Source organism: Apium graveolens, chromosome 10 (assembly GCF_009905375.1).
Source record: "Apium graveolens cultivar Ventura chromosome 10, ASM990537v1, whole genome shotgun sequence".
Lineage (NCBI taxonomy): Eukaryota > Viridiplantae > Streptophyta > Magnoliopsida > Apiales > Apiaceae > Apium > Apium graveolens.
In genome coordinates this window covers 130787305-130810105 of record NC_133656.1, presented here as the reverse complement: position 1 = coordinate 130810105, position 22801 = coordinate 130787305, and the positions used below count along the sequence as shown (strand labels likewise).

At 34.0% G+C, this 22801-nt stretch overlaps 2 protein-coding genes across 2 annotated transcripts; one reads left to right on the top strand and one right to left on the bottom strand.

The window, feature by feature from the left end:
* Positions 1–11303: 11303 nt before the first annotated feature.
* On the top strand, positions 11304–13578 carry LOC141690231 (GRF-interacting factor 1-like). The gene is made up of 4 exons (XM_074494924.1): positions 11304–11647; positions 12233–12309; positions 12407–12491; positions 12906–13578. The coding sequence occupies exons 1-4, from the start codon at positions 11546–11548 to the stop codon at positions 13242–13244; spliced, it is 603 nt and encodes a 200-aa protein (XP_074351025.1). The 5' UTR covers positions 11304–11545; the 3' UTR covers positions 13245–13578.
* Positions 13579–14089: 511 nt separating this feature from the next.
* Positions 14090–18310, bottom strand: LOC141690229 (F-box/kelch-repeat protein OR23). Its single transcript, XM_074494923.1, has 2 exons — positions 17137–18310; positions 14090–14553 (listed from the first exon to the last, which is right to left on the bottom strand). Exons 1-2 carry the CDS (start codon positions 18045–18047, stop codon positions 14262–14264), a joined length of 1203 nt encoding a protein of 400 aa, XP_074351024.1. The 5' UTR covers positions 18048–18310; the 3' UTR covers positions 14090–14261.
* Between the last annotated feature and the right edge of the window lie 4491 nt (positions 18311–22801).

Genomic DNA, 22801 nt, shown 5'->3' with positions numbered 1-22801 from the left:
TGCAAAGCACTGTCAAGGGAAACTTTCTCTATTTCAGTTTCAGTCTACTCAGAGGGATCCTTGGGAGCATAATGAGCTGGAATAACCATGTCTCCATCTGTGGTTTCCTCAACTCTTTCCATAGGAGTGAAGGGCCCATACTTGAGGATCTGAATGTAAAGGTGATTGGCCATTCTTATAAAAAGCAACATTTTCTTTTTCCATAAAGTGTATTTGGTCTTATCAAAGGGAGGAATCTTGATACTACTGATTTTCTGTGTATTCATTTTTCCAAGATCTAATCTGTTTACTTTCAGATTTTGCTCTGATACCACTTGTTAGATATGAATACAATATAGAGGGGGGGGGGGGTGAATGTGTTTTGGCTTAAATGTTTACTTTTTGATCGACTTTGGCTTTAACAGTTGGTTGTTATCAATGATTTGGTATAATAGATGTTAAACATAAATAACAATGCAAATATGTAAAACAAAGATCTTCAAAACTCACTTAATTTAATATTAAAAATCAAGCAGTGTTTTGCTACAAAATCTCTAAGTTCTTGGTTTAGAACTTAGCTTCTTTCTTGAGAGAGAATACAAGATTTTCTATCTAGATTGTTACAACTGACTAAGGACCAGTGTTAACTTTATAACTCAGTTAACTGTTGGTTTACACAGTGGATAATAAATATGCTATTAGCTTTTCTAAACTGTCACTTGTCATTTCTATTTATAGAAAAGCAAATCTTCCATTTTTGGCTTAGCATATCTTTAGCATCCCGTGTTTACTTTAATCTTCCTCTGTCAGTTAATCTTTTCCATTGATCTTGCACATCTCTCAAACTGCTTTTTGTAGACTTGTCAATCCAGCTGTGTGAATTGTTTGTTAATTTACAACCTTGGATATTGAACTGTTCTGCAATTCTGTACTTAGAGAAATTTCTTCACTTCGAGATCTCCAATTAAGCTGTAGAGAACTCGACATCTCGATAGGCATGTTGGATTGTCGATATCTCTGAAACTTCATTGTTGACTTGACTTATCGACAACTCTGAGTTCTCTAGTGAATTTTGGTTTATCGACAACTCAGAGTTCTCTAATGGACTTTGGCTTATCGATAACTCAGAGTTCTCTAATGAATGTATACTTGTCGATATCTCTGAGTTCTCGAATGGGTATCTGACTTATCGATATCTCCAATAGCATTTCCTGAGTTCTCGATAGACAATTCCTGAGTTCTCGATAGGCAATTTCTGAGTTCTCGATATGTCTTTCTGAGTTCTCGAATGACTTCTCTATAACACTAATTCTGTGACTTGTAGAGATCTTGACTTAGAATATTTTTCACGAAACAGAATTATTCAACTCCAAGCTTCTTCATAATTCTTCTGAGGCAGGACCTTCTTGATCTTCTTCTAGATAGAATTCTTAGGCTTGACACTGTTTAGGGAAAAATGCTCCAGTCTGCTCCATTTACATTTTACAGACATTAAGTATTACAAGTATAAGTTACAGATTAAGGTTACAATATAACTTACTTAGGGTTGGCCCCAAGCTTTACTGATTGCTAATGACATTGTCAGCATCAGTAATCTTTGACATCATCTATTATATAACTGATTGCTAATGACATTGTCAGCATGAGTAATCTTTGACATCATCTATTATATAACTGATTGCTAATGACATTGTTAGCATCAGTAATCTTTGACATCATCTATTATATATTACACTATTTTAATAAAATGTCTAATTAAAAGAATGCCCACATATGGGTCTCTCCACTTTAGTACCTTTTCTACTTTTCCTTGGATTCTGCTCGCACTTATTAGTCGACGAAACTTCATTTACCGTTGTACACTATTTTATTCCTAACTCAAACTCAATGCTGACGTCTGCCATTGTCTTTCATATTCTCGTCATTGTCCTTGATGTTATGCTTACAACCACGCATGCGATTCGATGTTCTGTCTGTAGATAAAGGCGTACATTATTGCTAGTCTTACCTATACCTAGTGAGGTAGATATCATTCCTCGCACAGCTCCCGATAAGTGATGAGAATCTTCTCGCAACGGTGGTGCCTTCAAAACGCGCAACATTAGTTCTTCATCGGCTTCCATCAACTGGTTGCCTCCGGCGTGGAACTCATCCTAATACCTAAGTCAACTCGTACTAAAGCTCACCTAGCATTTCTTTCACAAGTGCTCACAAAATCAATCACACTTTCTTCAAAACCACGTGAAAAGTAGGGTAACATACCCAGTCTCCGTCGATTCCTCATTATTGGATGATCTGAGAACTCAATATACCTATAATGTTGTGATATTCGCCTTACACTTTCTCAACGATCCTGTCTTAGCAATCCCATCTCGGATTTACTAACCCTAATTCGCACTCAACTCAATTTATCCTGAGTATGCCTAGGGTCTTTCCTATCTTGTACGACCTATCATTCATATCTTACTCTCACCTATTCTTATTTCAGTGACCAATAACCTGCAGCTCTGATGCCAACTTGTAACAACCCAAAACCAGTGTCAAGATTTGGTGTCACAAAACAATCTTTACATAAAATAAAAGAATATTCAATTAACCCCTTGAATCCGGATCGTTTACAGGTTATGGTATGAAACAAGAATCTAACCCTTTACAACTCACAATAACCAGAATACAAGTGTAAATACCTTTGAACTAATGCTCTTGTCACATTCTTCTAACACCTTCAACCTCTCGCAGCGGAAATTTCTCTAACTTCTGTTGTCTATCAAAGCTATTCACTTTTATCCTTATCTGTTTCTGGAAGAAATAAGAATTTACAAAGTAAGAGTGAGCCAAAAATGCTCAGCAAGTATATAATTTGAGTTTCAAGCATTAATATCAAAAGAAAAACTTCCGGACAAAATCTTAAAACAATTTTAAACAATTCTATTTATCTGAGTGAGTTGAGCAAATAAACGTTGGCTGTCACCAGCCTTTAACTAAAATCCAAAAATGACAAGCGAGTCCCCGATTCATCTCCTGAATCAGGGTTTTGTCCGGTTTTGGAATCATAAAACCTTTTGAGAGAGAATACCGTTAATGGCGATCAACAACAAATTAGACTGGACACTAAAACCAACATATGCACTATACCCTGCTGATCAGTCAGGATACAGTGCGGATCTATACCCAACTGTATAGGTCCATTCAGGTACCTAGGCACTACGGCCCATTTCGAGGCACCAGTCATATCCCGGTCCTCAGGATTAAGACACACTTAATCCCCAAAACATCAGCATTATCCAGCCCATGGAGTATTTTGATGTCAAATCATTTTGAATTCAAAACATCTCAATTCAGGGTTCGCAAATAACCTGAAAGAATGGGTATTTGCTCAAGAGAGCAATCGAATTATAGGAACAAGAATAAAAAAGAACATGCATAATAAGAGTAATTGCAGCGAAATATATTACATTTAACTATTCTGAACTTAGAATAGAAACGAATAAATATTTGCAGTATTTAAAAGAAAGTTCGGGAATACTTGCCTCAATAAGCTTTAATTGCTATTACTAGTTGACTTTGATTCGACTTGATCGTTCGGCTTTATCGTCAAACTACTATTCCATTCTGGATATGATCCCGACATTCATGCCCTTCAATTGGAACTTCGTTGATCTCAACGTCTAATCTCTAGATCGTTCCTAGTCCGATGTCGATATTCGGGTTTTCCATCTAGGACTTACAGGGTTGAAATACCCTAATTCAGATAACCGCTTAAACTTAACATCAAATCGTTATCCTATTCTACCCATACGATTTCATAACCGAATTCATATTTATATGTATTATCGAAATACACATAGCAATTATGGTTCACATCTTCGAAATTCGGTTCGGTATTTAATTTCGTAAAATACGTATATTTATCATTTTGAAAAATAGGGTAATCGATTATTCACAAAATATCTTGTCACGTCACGTAAATAGGTTTCATAAAGTTCAATTATATCCTCGTTCGACGTTACCGACAATTACAGGTTACGTTCCCGTATTTTCGGAATTTATTTTCCCGAAAATCGTGCAACGTTTCCTTTATTTATCGGCCTACCCGTCGAATCATTTCGACGTCAATCACAACAACAAACAACAACCAATCCAATTTCAAATTCGCAAGTCCCAACCACCGATACATTTTAATTATTTACAATTATTTATTATTCATTTTTCGTTTCGAAATTTATTTCACAAACTAATTTTAATTTTTATTTATTTATAATTTAGTACTCAGAATTAATTCATCACGGTCCACCGTCGGCTCGCCGAGGCTCATCGCCGATGGCGGTAAAATTCACGGGTTTCTGTTGATATCGGACGTCCTACGCGAATTTCACCGATTCCATTAATATTTTCCCACAAGAAAACAATTATTTCATAAATTAATCAAATAATTCTGCAGAAAATTAGCAAAATAATTTAATTATTCCATCAGTATTCACAATTCCAATTGGCAAAAACAGAGTAGGGAAACACGCGCACACGCGCTACCAAACAAGTAAAGAAACCAGGCGGCAACATAACAAGGGCAACGCGGAACAGAGACAACAACAAGGCAATAGTCAACTGCAACAAAGCAATTGCAGTCGGAAAAAGGGTAACCAGAAAAACGTATTCACGCGCCACCGTCCTCATCGTTTCCGATGAGGGGCGGCGGCAACAGGAAGAAAACCATAGTAAAACCCAACTGAAATACACACATACAAGTGCATATGTATATACATAATCCAAGAACCAAACGAATGGAAGTGGTAATCAAATACATGCGGCCGGAAAGAAGACAAGCTGGCCGGGAAAACTCACCTGAAACAGAACAGTCGGGGAAGAGGGAAAAAATAAAAGAGAACATAGAGATATAGAGACCGGAGAGAGGAGAGGACAAGGATTAAAACGAGAGAGATTAAGAGAGATTGAACAGAGCGAGAGAGAATTACAGTGCATCGGGAGAAAAGAGAGGTTTCGAGAATTTTCTCGAATGAAAACGGGATAAGAATAATAGTACTTATCTGTTTGTCTGTTTTTATTTATCGTAATTTAACACTGCATTCTGATTTTTGCGAACCATGTTGTATAAAAATAAATTCGAAAAATTGTGAAAATAATTTTAAAAAAATTATATAAATATCTCCAAATTAATAAAATATGAATTTCGTAATTTTTAGATAAATTTTGGAACGCGACTTACACCTGCATTTTATAATTAACGAACTGAGTTGTACTTAAAATAAATTCAGAAGATCGCGAAAACAGTCTTAAAATGTTAGAAATATCCCGAAGTTTATAAAAACATAAATTTTGAAATTTTTAAACAATTTATAAAATGCAACTTGTACCCGCTTTTTAATAATTAACGAAATAACTCGCGGGTGAAATTAATCCCAAAAATTTCCGAAATAATTTTAAAATTATCGGAATATTCCAAACTTTATTAAAATATGAGTTTCATAATTTTTGAAGAATTCTGGAATTAAAGTCAGAAAATCAGTTAAAAATAATTAATCAATAAAATGTTGATTTCTAAATTTTATAAATTCCTAAAAATAATAAATAAAATTATAAATCAACAAAATAATTTTAGAAAGAATTTTAGCATTTATAAGAATGAATATTCGATAAAATTACTTTAAAAATGAATTAAATTTATATAGCTCGATAATTAATGACAAAAATTAATCTCCACATCCAACAAATCCTAAACAATTAATACTAAAGCAACACATAGCTGACAGAATCATCACATATCTTATTTATTTAATAATTCGATAATTACATTTACAAATCAGATCCGAAAATAGGTTATTTAGCCGCCAAGTAACTAAAAAGACGATACGATTTTAATATCAGATTTGGATAATTATCAAAATAGAGATTTTTATAAAATACTTTATACGAAAATGAGGTAATAATGTATTACCTTTTAAGAATATGGATTTTTATCGATATATAAAATGATTTGCGTATCGATAATTTCACACCGGGACTCGTACATGTCAAACCGTACCCCGGATCGAAAAAGTCAAAACACGGAAAGTGTTCAGAATTATCAGATTGAGTTAGGAAGGAGTTTTCGGAAGAGTTTCGGATTGTAAAAACGTAAAAACGATTGAAGTGAGACGATTTCTTATTCTAACAATTAATTTTTATAAATATGTAAAAATAATCATTATTAATTCTATAAATCCTTATAAAATCATATAATGATTCAAAAATTACCAAAAAAATACCAAAATTATCTAGATTTAATTATGGAGAATTGGAAATTAAAATATCTCAATTTTATCAGAAATAAACATCCAAATATTAATATCAATCATCGAATAATTCACCAAAATTCACATAAAATCACATAATAATTATTTATTGATAAAAATAATTACATAATATTTCCCAGACGTTACAACCTAAACGAGGATACAAACAAGAGATATGCTATTTGGCGAGGGAAATCCGATTTAAGAAATTGAATCAATTGTCCACTTTGTAAAAGATTAATAGAGGATTGACAGCAAAATCAAAAAATTTTAGAACCAAAACACTAGCTACTACTCTATTATAACACAAACATTAAATATTTATCGGTCGGTCGATATATATACTATATTATAATAATCAGAATGAGATACTTTTTTAATCAAATGATCGGTACGGTTAGATTCAAATACTGAAAAAATATACACTACTTAAACTCACAGGTTCGAACCCGTCAACAACAAATATTTATATTATGAACCCGTCAAGAAATATTGTGGAGTTATGTTTTAAATGAGCATGGAAATACGTGTCAAAAAGTAATTTATAGAATTTAATAGGACAGAGAGAGTATTAACATTCATGTGAGTGACAAAAATTAAAGATAACAAAAAAGAAGAAAAAATAATTGAATTTTATGGAAACAATATGCAATTTCAAGAAATTTTAAAAATGGATACAATCTGGGTTTTTTTTCTCAAAAGTGCCCAAAAAGATTTTCGCAAAAATCCTATTCATGTATCCTAACCATTTCTTACCACTAACAGAAATGTTTTTTTCAATTATTTACATTTCAAAAATTTTCAAAAGTATAAAATTTTTATAATATAAAAAGTAAACGCTTCCACTATTTACCTCAACTATACTCACTGTATATATAAATATTAATTTGTCTCCACACTTTACTTACTTTTTTAACTTTTCACTACTACATTATCATTTTTTTAATCTCCGTATCCAACCCAAATGCAAACGAATGGTTAGGACGGAGGTAGTATCATTTTTCTTTTTTTGCAAAAGTATGTTTTTTTAGTTTTTTTTTGCAGAAACACGATTTTTCAATTTTTTTTTGTAAAATTACGATTGTTTAACCACTCGATGTATTTAGATGCGACCTCGATGTATTTTTGCAACTCCATGCAATTAGATGCAAAACTGAACATAATCAAAAAACCGGATGTAACTAGAGCCGGCCACACGAACGTGCCATGCGTGCCGGGCCGAATTTTTAACGGGCCGGTTTACTTACAGCATAACTCGTGAACGACCCGTATAATTAAACGGTCCGTGCCGTGCCGAGCCGGTTAGTAGAAAGTCCAACCCATATACGGCCCGCGATTCAGGCGAGCCACACGATTAGACGGTTCTGCCGAATAACAGGCGAATAAACATTTTCTTTTTTGCAATTTGCGAATTATTCGGCGAATACACGGCCGAATAAGACTTGAAGAATTTGTGCACACTTGACTAGAACATAGTAATTTACCAGAATAAGGAATATTATAATTACCATTTGCTAGAACAGAAATGGACTAAAAAATCGTTGAAATTCTTCATGAGCAATATATCGACTAAAAATGATGGAATTACCATTTTGTTTTTTTTTTGTTTTTTTGTTTTGTTTTCTTACAAATCACAAATATTTATTTTCATTAATTTGCGTATACAACTATATAGTTTCATGTTGTCAGACAAAATTATATATTAATCTTGAAATCATATCAATATAAAATCAGAATCTGCCAATGGAAAATATTATAATAGTTTAAAGTATTTTCCTCAACAAAATCAAATTTTGAATGATAAAATTTCTAAATAAAATAAAATTATGATAACATTACAAACTGCAACTTTTATATTAATATCTTAAGCTGTTTTCCTCAACGAAATCAAAAATATAAAATAATAAAGAAGTTAGCGGGCCAGTTACGATTAGCGGTTACGTGGCGAATAACGGTTAGCGGTCCGAATAACCGGTTAAAAAAATACTTATTCTACTTCGATTTTGTCGAACGGTTACGTGCCGGTTCCGAGCCGGTTACGATTTCAAATATTATAATTCGTGTTCGGCTCGTGTGCATAGACGGTTAGTGCCGAATATTAACTCGGCACGTCACGGGGCAAGTTTCACGAATTTACGACGAGCCGAATTACGTCCGGGCCGAGCCAAACCGCTCGTTTGGCCAACTCTAGATGTAACTGGTTGCATGCATATTGGTTGCCATATCTTGTTGATTTTGATTGCACCTTACTTGTGTAAATATTTTCAAAAATGAAAACAAATTTTAAAAATATGTTATTGATCCTCAACTAGGCTCCGAAATATTAGTGGAAAACTGGAATAAAAAACGTAAGTACGATAAATTTGTTCGTTAGCATAAATAATGTTCGAGCCAAGTCGTTGAAGTCCATAACTGTGATGGTCAGCGTTCGACAAAAGATTTATTTTTGACAAGGAATCTGTAAAATATAAATAAAGTAATTTGACTGCAGCAGCAGGGCAACAACACAGGGGGAAGGCCCCTCCAATAATCCAGTTTGGGAAGGTGAAAATACAGCTGTTTGGTGCAGACTCTGTCAGTCCAGTAAACTAGTTAATACGTACAAGTCAAATTTCATGGATTTTACTGTCTTTTTACACCCCCACTAGTACATATTTTGAGCTGTATATTTTTAACTTCACCCTACTGGACACACAGTCTAGGCATTATCACATGCATGTTGAAGGTCAGAGTCTTTCATGGTACCCCATGTTATAAAACATTTCAAGTTCCTTACTTTGCTCATAATGTGTTTGTACATTTGTTGCAAATTTCAAGAAATTTTAGATTTTTCAAAAAGTGATAGTATTATCCATTGCTTCATAAATTCTCCTGTAAACTTTGTAGTATTTAAATATTTGAAAGTCAGTGTTTGAAATGATGGTCAAACTAGGGCTGTCAAACGGATAATTCGGATACGGATCTGCCTATATCCGGATCCGGATCCGAATCCGAAAAACCGTATCCGTATTCGTATCCGAATCCGGAAATATTTAAAGAATAATATCCGAATTCGGATCCGACGGATACTATCCGGATACGGATAATATCCGGATCCGAATCCGATTTTTTTATTTTATATTAAAAATTTTAAAAAATAAAAAATAAATAAAAATATAGTTAAAAATAAAAATTCATTTTTAAAAATGAAAATAAGTGATAAAGTGATTTAATTATATTTTAATTTTTCAAAAATTAATTTTATTTTTATTTTCAATATAATCATTATCTTTAAATTGTTGAACTCAAATGATTTTTTCTATATGTCTATAAAATTTGTATAAACATAATATTTAATATATATATATATATATATATTTGTGTGTGTATACATAAACACACTATAAATTTAATATAATATATTTTTAAATTATTTAAATATTTAAATATATAATATATTTATTCGGATTCAGATATTATCGGATACGAATATGCCTATATCCGTATCCGTATCCGCAATCGTCGGATTCGAATACGGATAATATCCGCTTTGTGTCGGATACAGATAATATCCGCTTTATTTCGGATACGAATGCGGATTTTTCGGACGAATATCGGATTTTTCGAATTTTTTTTACAGCCCTACCGTAAAACAGTGTTGTTTTTAAGGTATTTGAAGCTATATTGTTCATAATCAGTAATCTAAAATAGTTTTTTTTAATAAGTCAAAGATGGATACATTCTAAATTTTAAATTTCATGCATTTTTGATAATTTGGCTCATTGTGATTTATGGAGATTTTCTATCAATAAGAATGAACCAATCAAAATTTATCACCTAAGTTATTAATGTATATCTTTGGACGAAAATCCGTAAGTTAAGATATGAGTAACATTGTGTACATAGATGACAATTTAATCTATGTTTATTTACACGACTAATTTTGAAGTAAGCTAGAATAATAACTCATTGTAATACTTAATCTATTACTTAAATCCCGGTCAGAATTAGCTGAGCTATCTGGATGGGAAGGTGTGTTCATGACTTGTGCACCTGAGTTTGTAAAACATGTTATTGTCGAGGAGAAAGGAGATGAGATAAATAATACTAATCCTTAAGTGGTTCTAGTTGGTCCTTACAAAAGTGAAACTTGCACTCCCGGATTTCTAAGCTCCCCAGGATCCGACAGATATTAAAATTGCACTACAAGCAAATAAAAGGAATAACAAGTAGGCCTGGTCGTGTACTATATACTATGTCATCGTTAGCTGTTGTATTTGAAAACATTTTGTTCCACTTTTAAATGCACTTTCGATATCCTCAACTTTAGCAGGCACCAAATTGCATGTCATTTTGTTTTTTTTAATTCTTTAGTTACCAAATTGATTAACATAATTAGACCATAACTGTGCCATTTTTTATGTATCAAATTAATTTTTACAATATACCATATGATGCTTAATAACCACAGTATGTTTATCAGTGAAACATCTTCTTAGATTATACTACATCTAATCGTAATGTCATAATACAGTTTGATGCAAATATCGTTTAGAGCATGATATTTGCAAGTGCAGATGCAAATGTAATGTTATTACAGTAAACTACTCCCTCCCTCCCATTTTATTCTTCCTATATTGACTTTCGGTACTGTTTACGGTAAACGATTGACTACTAATTTATGTCTAATCTATAATATCAAACATAGTCATGAGTGATCTCGTTGCATTCGTATTTATCAGTATTTTAATACAGTGAAATTTTTATATTTAATACTAATACGAATTTAAAGATATTAACAATTAAAAGTATGAATTGACAAACGTGTCCAATACAAATAATTTTTAGGGATGGAGGGAGTAGTAAAGTGTGTTTTGCATCCTTACTTTTTTTGTATCATTGTTTATCTGTGTGTCTCTGTACCTTGCTGAGGCAGAAAACGTGGCATTAGACTAGAGATAGTGACAGAGGAGAGAGCTGTAACATTGAAGAGAGGGAAAAAAGTGAGGATCCCAAGAAAGGTATAGTCTTGAAGAGAGCATTTCGTTTTTTAATAAACATTTTCTTTCTATTTTTTACTTCCTCATTTCTACCTCAGCTAGCTGGTTATATAATAAACTCGAACTGTTCAGATAGTGACTTCCTGTACTCTGAGTTTTTTGGTAAAAAGAGTTTAGAAGATATACAAAAACTCAACATCAGAAGAAAAAGATAGAGTTTTTGAGTTGGGTTCCAAGTAAAAAGTAGCTGGTAATTTTGGGTTTTGGATTAAGCTAAGGTGTGCAGAAGCAAGAAAAATGCAGCAACAGCTAATGCAACAGCAGCACCAGCAGCAACAGCAGGCTACTCGTGGGGGGGCTTACAATACCACTAGCATCACTACTGATCATATCCAACAGGTCTTCTTTCTCTTTCCTAATCCCTGCTTTACAGGCAGCATTTCTGTCTTGATTTCCCTTTGCAAAATCTACTTTTTCCCTTATGTATGTGTGTTTTATGTTTGGAATTGCCTGTTTGATTTCTGGGAACCATGTAAAAGACTGGTTATAACACAGTTCAGGCCTTGAGGGGACCAATTTGTTAGGATGTAAAAGTTGAACAAATAAGTTACCTAAAGATTTGGACATTTAGTCATGACTCAACTGTCAATGTACTGCTATTTGACAATATTAATTTGCCTGTGTAGATTCAAGATTGCATTTGTGGGGTTCTAATTTGTGTTCTGAGTTTTATCCTATGCTAAACTATTCTTGAATATTTCTATTTTTACCTTGAGGCATTGAGTCATGACACAACTGTCAATATACTTCTATTTGAAAATTATAATTTGCCTGTGTAGATGGTAGATTGCATTTGTGGGGTTTTAATTTGTGTTCCGAGTTTTATATCCTACGCTAAAATATTCTTGAATTTTTCTATTTTTACCTTGAGGCATGTAAATATTTTGGGACGACTAAACAGTCCTGTTGGATTTGCATGTTTAGTACCTGGATGAGAACAAGTCCTTGATCTTGAGGATTTTGGAGAACCAGAATTCAGGAAAGCTTGGCGAATGTGCGGAGTAAGTAGCCTGTTTTTTTAAGGCAATGTCACGTGCGCTTTCTGTTTTTAGTTAGTTCGATTGTTTATCCTTTGCATCTATACTTCCTCCATTGCAGGAACCAAGCTAAGCTTCAGCGGAATCTTATGTACTTGGCAGCAATAGCCGATAGCCAGCCACCACCTTCGCCTATGTATGCTCAGGTAAAGTAGTGGTTTTGTTGGCCCAAATAAATATCAAACTATAAATTTGATTAGATTAGTGTAATACTTATGCCCTGTTATTTATAACCTGCCTGCCATTTCTCGACTTAACAAATTGTGTATCCTAAGTCCTAAGCTGAGCAGTTTATAGGAATATTTACATGCCTTGAATTAAAGATGGAGAGAAAAAGTTTGCCTACATTGTCACCTGCAATAATTTTATACATGAACCTTAATTTTGAACCACAAAGCCTCCTTTGTATGTAATTTGGTTTTATGCAACCTTCTTTTAGAAATTGGAATAGAAGCACATCAGTTCTTGACCTCGTACCATTCTTGCATTTTGTGTATCAAGTGCACCTTGTGAAAAACACATGAACAAATTATTATGATTCTTACCCTATAACGATACAGGGAGGCATGAATTATATGCAACACCAACAATCTCAACCGATGGTCCCAGATCCAGCGATTGCAGCTCGCCCATCCATGTTCTATGGTCAGCAGCATCCATATATGGCGCTTCAGCAACAACAAGCTATGCAGAGTCAGCTTGGCATCAGCTCTGCTGGAAGTAGTGCAGGTCACTCTCTACAGAGTGACATTACTTTGGGGAGTGGTGGAAGTGCAATGTTTCCTAATTTTGGTCGTAGTGTTTCCAGTGAGGGATGGCAAGCTGCGAACAGGGGCGTTTCCAAGAAAGAAGATAATGGAAGCACAGGTTCCGTTGAAGATCACAGTGGCAAATCATGAAGGCAATAGTCAGTAACGGTAATGAGTTTTGATTGAAAGGGTGCTCATGTAAAAAAACTACAAGGCAAGCATAGAGCCTCGGATTATCAAACAGACCTACTCATTGATGAAAGTTAATGGTAGGGTAGCCGACGTTTGTTTGTTTTATCTATTAGTAGTTATGACAGTAGTTTCGTGTTTAGACCTGAGCATCTAGTGCAAACTGTAGAACTGTTGGTTAGCTTGCTGGTGTTACCACCACAACAGATAAGTTCCTTGTCTTTCTGTTTTTGATGAAGGGAACACTAGAGAGGCCAGGTTCTTAAATAGTTATTAGTTCACCTTCAGTACTTCATATTGATGACTGAATTACTCTCCTACTAATATCAGTCTGATTATAGCAGACTCCTAGATGATATCTGAAGCTTTAGCTTCTTTTTATTAATATTAACCTGTTTTTCTTTTCTTCCAGGCATCAGAGCAAGTACATGACATTTCCTATAATGCAAGTATCTTGATGCTTTTCATGTCCAAAATTTTAAATTAACTCGTCTACATACATTGGACTGTCTTGTTTCTTCTCAACCCCAGGGAGGTGCATCATTTTGACTATTGTTACATGTTTTACAGAAAACGAAAAACTCATCCTCAATACAGTCTGTCATCCATGGAGTGTCGAATCTGTCTGTCCATGGAGTGTCATTTAAACCCATCAACGAAACATAATAGTTGCACCTAATATGGAGAGCAATACATTGCACCCTACTTTCGGTATCTTAATAATTCAAGTTGCTAACAGCAACCAAAGAGACATTCCTCAAACATACAAGAAGTAAATGAGGCAACTTTCAGTTGGCACACAAATGTCAACATCCAAATTCAATTGCTTTATGTACATATAGTATCTAAGAGCCAATGTTTCTTTAATGCATGATTTTTATCAGGCTATACAACGCCGTACAAAATCAACAATTTTGTTTCAGAAGATGAATAACATCTGTTTAAGAGAGATCGGTAGGCATAACATAGCATCTGAATCTATAGTTGTATAGTGCACATAACAGCAGTTTTGAGATCTAAAGGATGATTGAAAGGTGGCTTTGTATGAAGGGATCTCCATGTGTTCTTTCTTGGATCATATATCTGCACAAGTAGTGTTGATGACCTTTTATTCTGTCTTGGCCTTCGGCTCTCTGTTGATTCAAATCCACTCTGAAGACCCAATATGTGCAGTTCCCCATCCAACGCAACAAAGGAAATTGAGAATTCATCCGAGGCTTTTCTTGGAACAGTTGTCTCCTTCCACCAACGGTTTGAAGACATGTCATACCTGAGGAACGACACAAAAATCAGATGACACATTGTAATGGTTACGATTATGATCACATGTTAAAGGTTTTTAGTAATTGTAAATAATATTATTATGTGTACAACAGCCAAAAGGCGGTGCTTTCACCATTCACTTGGTATATATATAAGCAATTTGCTTTGGCATTTGTTTTAGTACCAAATACTGAATCCAGGCACATAAAATTGTCTTACTCATGCAACTCAAGCAAATTTGGCTGCATTGAAATCACACATATATGGAAAAATTATCTCTATATATTAATTGTCAAAAGAGCCAATAAAATGCAATCTTATCAGACCACTTAACATGCAAAAAACACTTAATAATCATGCAATATTGTATACATCAAAATTTAATATGTAGAAGAATAATTACAACATAGCTATTAATACTGCTCTGAGAATCTACCATACCGTCCATGATTACGTTGATTATAACAACTATTCAAGTTAGTGAATTACCATATTTGTTTGTTAAATATAGTATTACCACAAATTTTCAGTATCTTCAGTATGTCTCCTTACATGTTCGACTTAACTTCAGACCTTGGAAACGGAAATCATATTAGTCGCATAGATATATCCCTCCCTAGTCTTATGTACATATAGGAATCCTTTAATTTTCCTTCAATACAAAGTACTTAAAAAAATATTGATATCTGTTATGACTTATGACCACAGGGGAGGAGCAACAATTTATTCCAAAGAATTGCTGCTAGTCACTAGACAGATCTACATTCAAGACCACATCCATTAACTGCAGTCGTATTGATGCAAGGATTTAGACTAATATATACCATCAATAGCCTATTAAATGCCTCAATTAATAGATTTCAGATCATGAAAAAAGAGAGGTCAATTTATATTTATTATTTTTATGAAGACTGTTAACTATAATGTTTGTCTTTCAAGCACAAGTCATTTGATCGTCATCATCTAAGCAACTAAAAGGTGGGCACATCAGAAGCAAAGTGGCAGTGGTATCTCCCTTTGGGCACGTCATTAAAAACTGTCGTAGGTTACTTAGACAAATAAACTCAGTTGAGTTATTTTTTATCAAATGATCTGCTAATATGGCGGCTCACACTCAAACGAGAGAGTCGTATTCGTTTCCAGATCGCGTTTTCAATAGGAGTAATGTTCCTATTGGTGTTGGGAATATTTTGCAAGTTGAAGTTTATTGAAAAATTATTTCCGTCCAAAAAAGGTGGGCGGTGGGCCAAATAAGAATCATAATAACAACTCGGTAACTAAGATATTGCAATTTCATTCAGTAACAGTTAAAACTTGAACACGACAATTACTTAACTGCAGGCAACACCTACACAATTGACAAGCCTTCCTCTCTATTCTTGCACCATCATTAAAATATAATTATAACTGTCAATTAACATAAAATAGCATCGGAAGAAAGCTAATTAAAACAAATAAATTTAAGTGCAATACTCTCAAAGATCTACCACAGTAGTTATGAAGTATAGATATATTGTATAACTAAGGAGATAAAAATAATACACATTCATAAAAGCAACCAAGAAAAATATAAAGACAAAGAGAGAATAGTAGAAACTGATGCAGGACAGTAAGCTAATAATTCATCCACTCTAGGTGAATATTTATGCTACTGTTAAACACAGTGTAAGTGATACCCATATATAATCAGACGACACTGTCAATTAACATAAAATAGCATCGGAAGAAAGCTAATTAAAACAAATAAATTTAAGTGCAATACTCTCAAAGATCTACCACAGTAGTTATGAAGTATAGATATATTGTATAACTAAGGAGATAAAAATAATACACATTCATAAAAGCAACCAAGAAAAATATAAAGACAAAGAGAGAATAGTAGAAACTGATGCAGGACAGTAAGCTAATAATTCATCCACTCTAGGTGAATATTTATGCTACTGTTAAACACAGTGTAAGTGATACCCATATATAATCAGACGACGTGGTTTTTTGGTTGATAACTGTAATAATTTAGGTGTACTTTAATAATTAATAATAATGTGAAAAGGAATACATAAAGAACCAAGCTATGAGTTAAGGTGATTGATAGTCCCCGACTGAATATACTAAGGGAAGACATGTGATGGATACCAGGATTGTGTATCAAATACTGGCAAAACCACTTTGATCGTCAATATCTAGTCAATTGTGGTGTGGAGGAACTATATATTTGGTTACGTGAAGACTTTTCACTTTTTACAAAATTAATTATGCTTTTTCTTCTGAGTTTATTTATAGTTTCGTATTCAACGTTCAAAATTTATCACTTACATAAATCACACAAACAACTCCACATCCTAGCTCAATCAAATTTAACCACAAGAATTTAAGGCGTTTAAAAAACAACTTTTAAAGACGCATATTAGAAAGCATCATGCCGCACCAAAAGTGTTCAAGTTAGCATAATGACAGTTTAGTGGCATTAAAAATATGGTTAAAGCATTTACCATAAGAACAGAGCAAAGAACAAAATAGCAACTAAGATTTCATTGCATATATGCACTAATTAATCTTGCCAATTATTAAACAGCCAAGAAAGCAAACCAACCTCAAGATATCACCCATATCAAGCATGAAAATCCCCGGAGTATCCCAGCCTTGACCATCAATCACAGCAATTCTCCCTAACCGTCTCCTCTCTCCTTCTTTCCACATATCCCCAAGCTCCCTCCACTGGCTCCCAATTCCACCACCATTCTTCATTTCCATAACCACAGCATCCCTATAATACTCATCCACCGGAAAAACCCCAAGAACAGTCCTAGACTCACCATACCCACCCATAACCCAAAACTCCTTCTCCTCCCCACTCCCACCCAAAAACCCAACACAACCAGCTCGATAACTCGGTAACCTATCCAACCCCACCCACTCATCCTTCCCAATATCATACATTTCCACAGAACTCATCCTACTACCCGCAGCCCCAAACAACGTGTGCCTCGACCCACCCCCCGCCACAACAATCTTCCCCTTATTAGCCACACAAGCAAAACTCCCACGAGCCGACAACATAGGCGACAACGCCTCCCATTGCCCCCTTAAAAAATCATATCTCCACACAGAATTTGACGAACAAGGCCTATCCATAGGAAAAGACCTCGTATCGAAAAGCGACCCACCAAGAACATATAAACAACAATCCACACCCACAGAGCTAAAATTACAAAGACCATAAACATGAGGATTACAAGGCATTGGAGGTAAAGGGCACCAAGCTAAACTCTTGGGATCAAACAAATAAGGTGAAGATACAGAAGGGTCTTGCGGAAACACACACAATAGGTGTGAAAATCTTGACTTCTTCCTTAACAAAATTAGGGTTTTGCTAGAAAAGAAAATTCTCCAAGATTTTGAGGTGGGTTTTAAACGACCATGAAAAGCATAAGGAATAAATGATAAAATCATACCTGCAACATCATTTGGTAGACCTGGAATTAGGGTTAGGGTTTGTGACATCTTTTCGATTAAATTCTCTCTGTACAATCAATTATATACAATTATATTAACATATTTAGACACCCTTTTGGAAGTTTTAGTTAGAAATCGGGATTAATTTTGCTTTAGGACAAGAGGGTTTGTGGGTTGTGTTTGATCAAGATATACATACAGGGTTTTGTATATATAGTTTGGTAAGAAGGTGAAATGAAATGTGCGTGTGCAGGATGTTAGAGAAGCAGCCCTTCTTACATGTTTAATGATTTAAGTAAGTTTCTTCTTTTTCAAGATTTGACATTTGCTTTTGAATTTTCTTTAGGACAGAGAAAGGAGAGAGAGATGTAAAGAAATGAAAAATGTAATAATAATTTCGCGCAAAAAATAACTAATTGTTAAATTGTGTTATTGTCTGAACCCATGGTTGTAAAAATCGGAAATCGTCACTAATCGGTAGAGCTACCGATTATAGATTAATCGGTATTACGGGGATTAATCGGAGTAAAAATCGGAATAATTAAATGTTAATTTTTATATATTATAAATGTATTAAATTTTTAGTAAAAATTCGGGTAGATATTTTTATTACATTATAAATTTAAACTAATACTAAGTTTACATTTTTCATTCCGAAAAATATATTTATAAAGATAAAAATTGTAGAGCTATAGTAGATATAAACCTACCAGGCTACCACTACGGGTCTGCATAAGTAAATAAAATATCCATGAACAGAAGTCACCCTTCTCACCACCTTTCTTCCCTCCACCTCGCCTCCCCTTTTCATAAAAAACGTCAAACTCCGTCCTCTTCCCCACCACCTCTTTTTCATTTTCTAGTTCTACCACATCATATATGTTACATCTTACTCCGATATACAACAATTTAATACCTTATATGCATATATATATATATAAAGTCTGATTGCTATTCCGATGACAATATGGTAAGTTTTCGCCGGAAAAATTTGTGACTCCGCCGAATCTTTGACTGTAACTCCGATATTTTCCTCCAAACTCCGATTTTTGACCGGATTTTGACCGTTTTTTACCATATCTGTAGAAAAACGTTTTTCGCAACGATTCAAGCAAATTTCATCGGAAGTCCGCCGACTTCCGATTAATCGTCCGATTAATCGCCTGAATCGGCGATTTTTACAAACATGTCTGAGTCCAATAAAATAACGAGTCAACCAGATGTTTATTTTAAAAATAACTGTTTCTTTGCTAAATAAAAATAACTGATTTTAAAAATATGAAACTAAAATCCGACAAACATTATCTCTCGATCAATTAATCAATCAATCATACGTAACCCAAACATACTATTTAGGACGGTATCTAGGAAGGGTATACCTGTTATTGGTACAAATTGATATACAATGATTCATAAAAGTACTTAAAAAAAAGCAGATCTATGATTTTCTTCATATGGGACTTACCTACCATCTTCCTTCTTAATTCTTAATGTCTCCTTACCTACCATCTTCCTTCTTAATTCTTAATGTCTCCTTACAAAAACTCACACTCAGTTGTCACATTCAAGATTTTTAACTGCAATCTTTTCTCTTAATTACAATTAACACCAGACACAGTAATTAAAGATTCGCTCCTTGGAGAATACACTCGCTACTCGCTCCTCACTACTCAATTTGGCTGTGAATCGTCCGACGCTATCGAATTAAATTAATAATTTCCTTGGTGACCTTATTATCTTACTAATATATCTAGTTTAAATAAATTTTATTATTTTATATGTTGACTCTACTACGAAATCCTAACCCTCCTCTGTGAACTTATCTGATTATAAAACGTGTTCGATTAAATGACAGTTAAAAGGTCAGCTAAGCCTTAAAACATCAAACCCGTTTAACAGAGGGGCATCCAAAAAATTGGCCCGCACGAATATTATCTATTTATTATTAATGTGAATTCAATTTAAGTTGGTAATGTATATCCATTCAATTTTATTTTCTTTATATATCCATTCAATTTTAGGGGCGGGGTGGAAAATCAAACTCAGGAATGAGAATTGGGGTAAATGGGAGGAAGAAATTTGGAGAGAGTATATAACGACTCGTGTATATATTTTATTTTATTTGGAAATGTAATAGAGGTTTAAGCAAATTAATTAAATGTGTTTATTGATTTTGGCAGCGGTTACTGATTGTTATTTAATTATTTATAATTTGTTGATATGTGGGATTGGAATTGTGTGATTTATTGGTGAGTTTTATGATTTTATTTCGCTTGCAAAAGTGATTTTATTGTAGTTTTAATTCCATAAATATTTGGGTTGTCTTTAAAATTGGATTTCTAATTTTATAATTTCAATAATTATTTTTAGGACTTTCTAAAATTGAGAAATCAACATTTCATCAATTATTTATTTTTAAATGATTTTCTGAGTGAGTTTAATGCTAAAATTTATATTTAATTATGGAAATCTTTAAAAATTATGAAAATTATATTTTATTAAGTTCGTATTATTCTGAGAATTTTAAAATTATTTCGGGAATTTTTGAGATTTATTTTACCTGCGCGTTGATTTATTTATTTGTTAAAAGCGAGTATAAATTGTGTTTTAAAAATTGGTTTAAAATTTCGAAAGTTACGTTTTTATTTACTTCGGGGTATTTATAATATTTTAAAGCTATTTTTGTAATTTTCGGAGGTTGTTTTATTCGCACCTTATTCCGTTAATTTCGAAATTCGGGACAGAAACCGGGTTGCGGGGAGTTCGTGTCAATTCTTATTGCTACGTGTTATAATTCTGTTAATATTGCAGACACGTGTCAGCTTCTTTTCAATTATCAGAAACGTGGCTGCACCTTAATTTCCTTAGAGAACATTTTATGTTCTTTAAATTTTTTTACCCCTTTGTCTATCTCTCGACTGCCTTCTTTTTTTTCTCCCGCAAAATCTCTCACATCTCTCCCTAAATCTCTACCCCTCCCTCTTTCGTTTCTCACCCTCGTCCTTCTCTTTCTTTTCCCAGTTGTCCTCGTATTTCGGTAAATTGGGCTGCCGTTTTTCTTCCGTTTCCGGCCGCCTCTTGCCGCCGGTTCGCCGGTGAATCGACGGTGGTGGGTGTGTATGCTCGATGGTGTGTATTGTGTGTGTACCGTGTGTTTATGTGTGTGTAGTGTTTGTGCGTGTGTGTGAGTTGTGTGTGTATGCAGTGGGTGCGCGAGTGCTTCGCGTGTGTGCTATTGGTGGTGATGTTTCAGTTGCGTGACTTGGGTTTTGTTGGTCTTGAAATTTGATTTAATTTAATTTTCTGCAATTAAATTATATGAATAATATTCGTGAATAAAAATATATTGTGTGCGGGAAATTATTTGTATCGATGGAATTTACGTATGATGCCCGGAATTTACGGGAACCCGTAAATTTTATCGCCATCGACAATGAGTTTTAAAACGAGTCGACGGTGGACGGTGATGACGATGTTCTGAGTCCTAAATTTTATAAATAAATAAATGATTATGTAAAATATTTTTTCGGACTTAAATAATTAATTCTGATTGGTGTTGGGATGTACGTTGTATAAATGGTGGAGTAATATTGTGGATTGTTTTGATTATTGACGTCGATCGTAATCGACGGGTAGTTTTATAAATAAATAAGGTGCTGCCAAAATTTTTCTAAAAATATATTGTAAATGTACATAATTATATTCTACGTGTTATCCCTGTTTATGTTTGGGATATGTGATTACGGGTTTATGTGTATAATAATGATACGAGTCGGTCTATCGGATTGAGTTGTTAGAATTTGAGGATATCAAGCATTCGGTGTAACTGATTAGGGTATTCTGTATTTGTAGATTCCGATCGAGTTCTCCCAGGATTAAAGTCAGCGTGAAAGCTACTTAGGGTTTTGTAAAGCGTTGCAAGGCAAGTACCCTGACCATTCTTTTATGGTTCAGTATATGTGAATAACTAAATGTTTTACTTTCGTAATGGAATAGAAATGTTTTAAGTTACGTATCCCCCGTATTTGAAAATGTTGTTAAAATTATGTTTTGGGGAAAAGTAACTTCTGAAAACACCTATCTCTAAATGTGATTTAAATGAAAAGAGGATTTGAATAGTGTGCTGTGACATAATTGATTTTTAAAAGAGATAGGTAAAAGTGATGACTTTGAAAACTGGATTAAAACGATCAGATATGGGATACATTGGGGCCAGAGTAGGCCTATTGAGGTGGCGTAAGAGGCTAATTCGGTTGCGCGCACTGTATAACCGATTAGTCCAGCAGGTCAGAGACCTAGCTAGTCTCTGAGTTTCGGAACAGGTAAATGAGATGGCAGTTGGAGCCATAAATGAGATGGCAGTTGGAGCCATAAATGAGATGGCAGTTGGAGCCGTCTGGTGTTGATAGCCTGATCAGCTGTCTTCACATATCCGTTACGTATCTGATTTGGTTTTGTGATACCTGTTAGGGTACGAATAATTGATACAGTAATTTTATAAGTATGACTAGCATGCTAAAATTTGGACTCTGGTGTTTTTACAGCACACTGCTACGTTGTTTTGATGAAGCATGCTAGTTAGTGATATCCAGTTTTCTCTGATTTTGTTGCATAATGTTGATATCATGATTACAGTTCTGTTCCTATTATTGCTACATTACTATTTTATTCTGTTATTCATATTTTGGTACTGTTGAGCGATTATGTTCACCCTTGCAAACTGTTATGTATGTTAGGTCACACTTTCACTGTAGAGGGGGTGAATACAGTGTTTATCACAATCAAATCAAACTTCAAGAACT

Coding starts and splice junctions, on each gene's coding strand:
- LOC141690229 (XM_074494923.1), bottom strand. CDS start 18,047: ATGTCACAAACCCTAACCCTAATTCCAGGTCTACCAAATGATGTTGCA. Junction 14,554..17,136: donor GATATGGGTGATATCTTGAG/GTTGGTTTGCTT, acceptor GTCGTTCCTCAG/GTATGACATGTCTTCAAACC.
- LOC141690231 (XM_074494924.1), top strand. CDS start 11,546: ATGCAGCAACAGCTAATGCAACAGCAGCACCAGCAGCAACAGCAGGCT. Junction 11,648..12,232: donor CTACTGATCATATCCAACAG/GTCTTCTTTCTC, acceptor TTGCATGTTTAG/TACCTGGATGAGAACAAGTC. Junction 12,492..12,905: donor CTTCGCCTATGTATGCTCAG/GTAAAGTAGTGG, acceptor ATAACGATACAG/GGAGGCATGAATTATATGCA.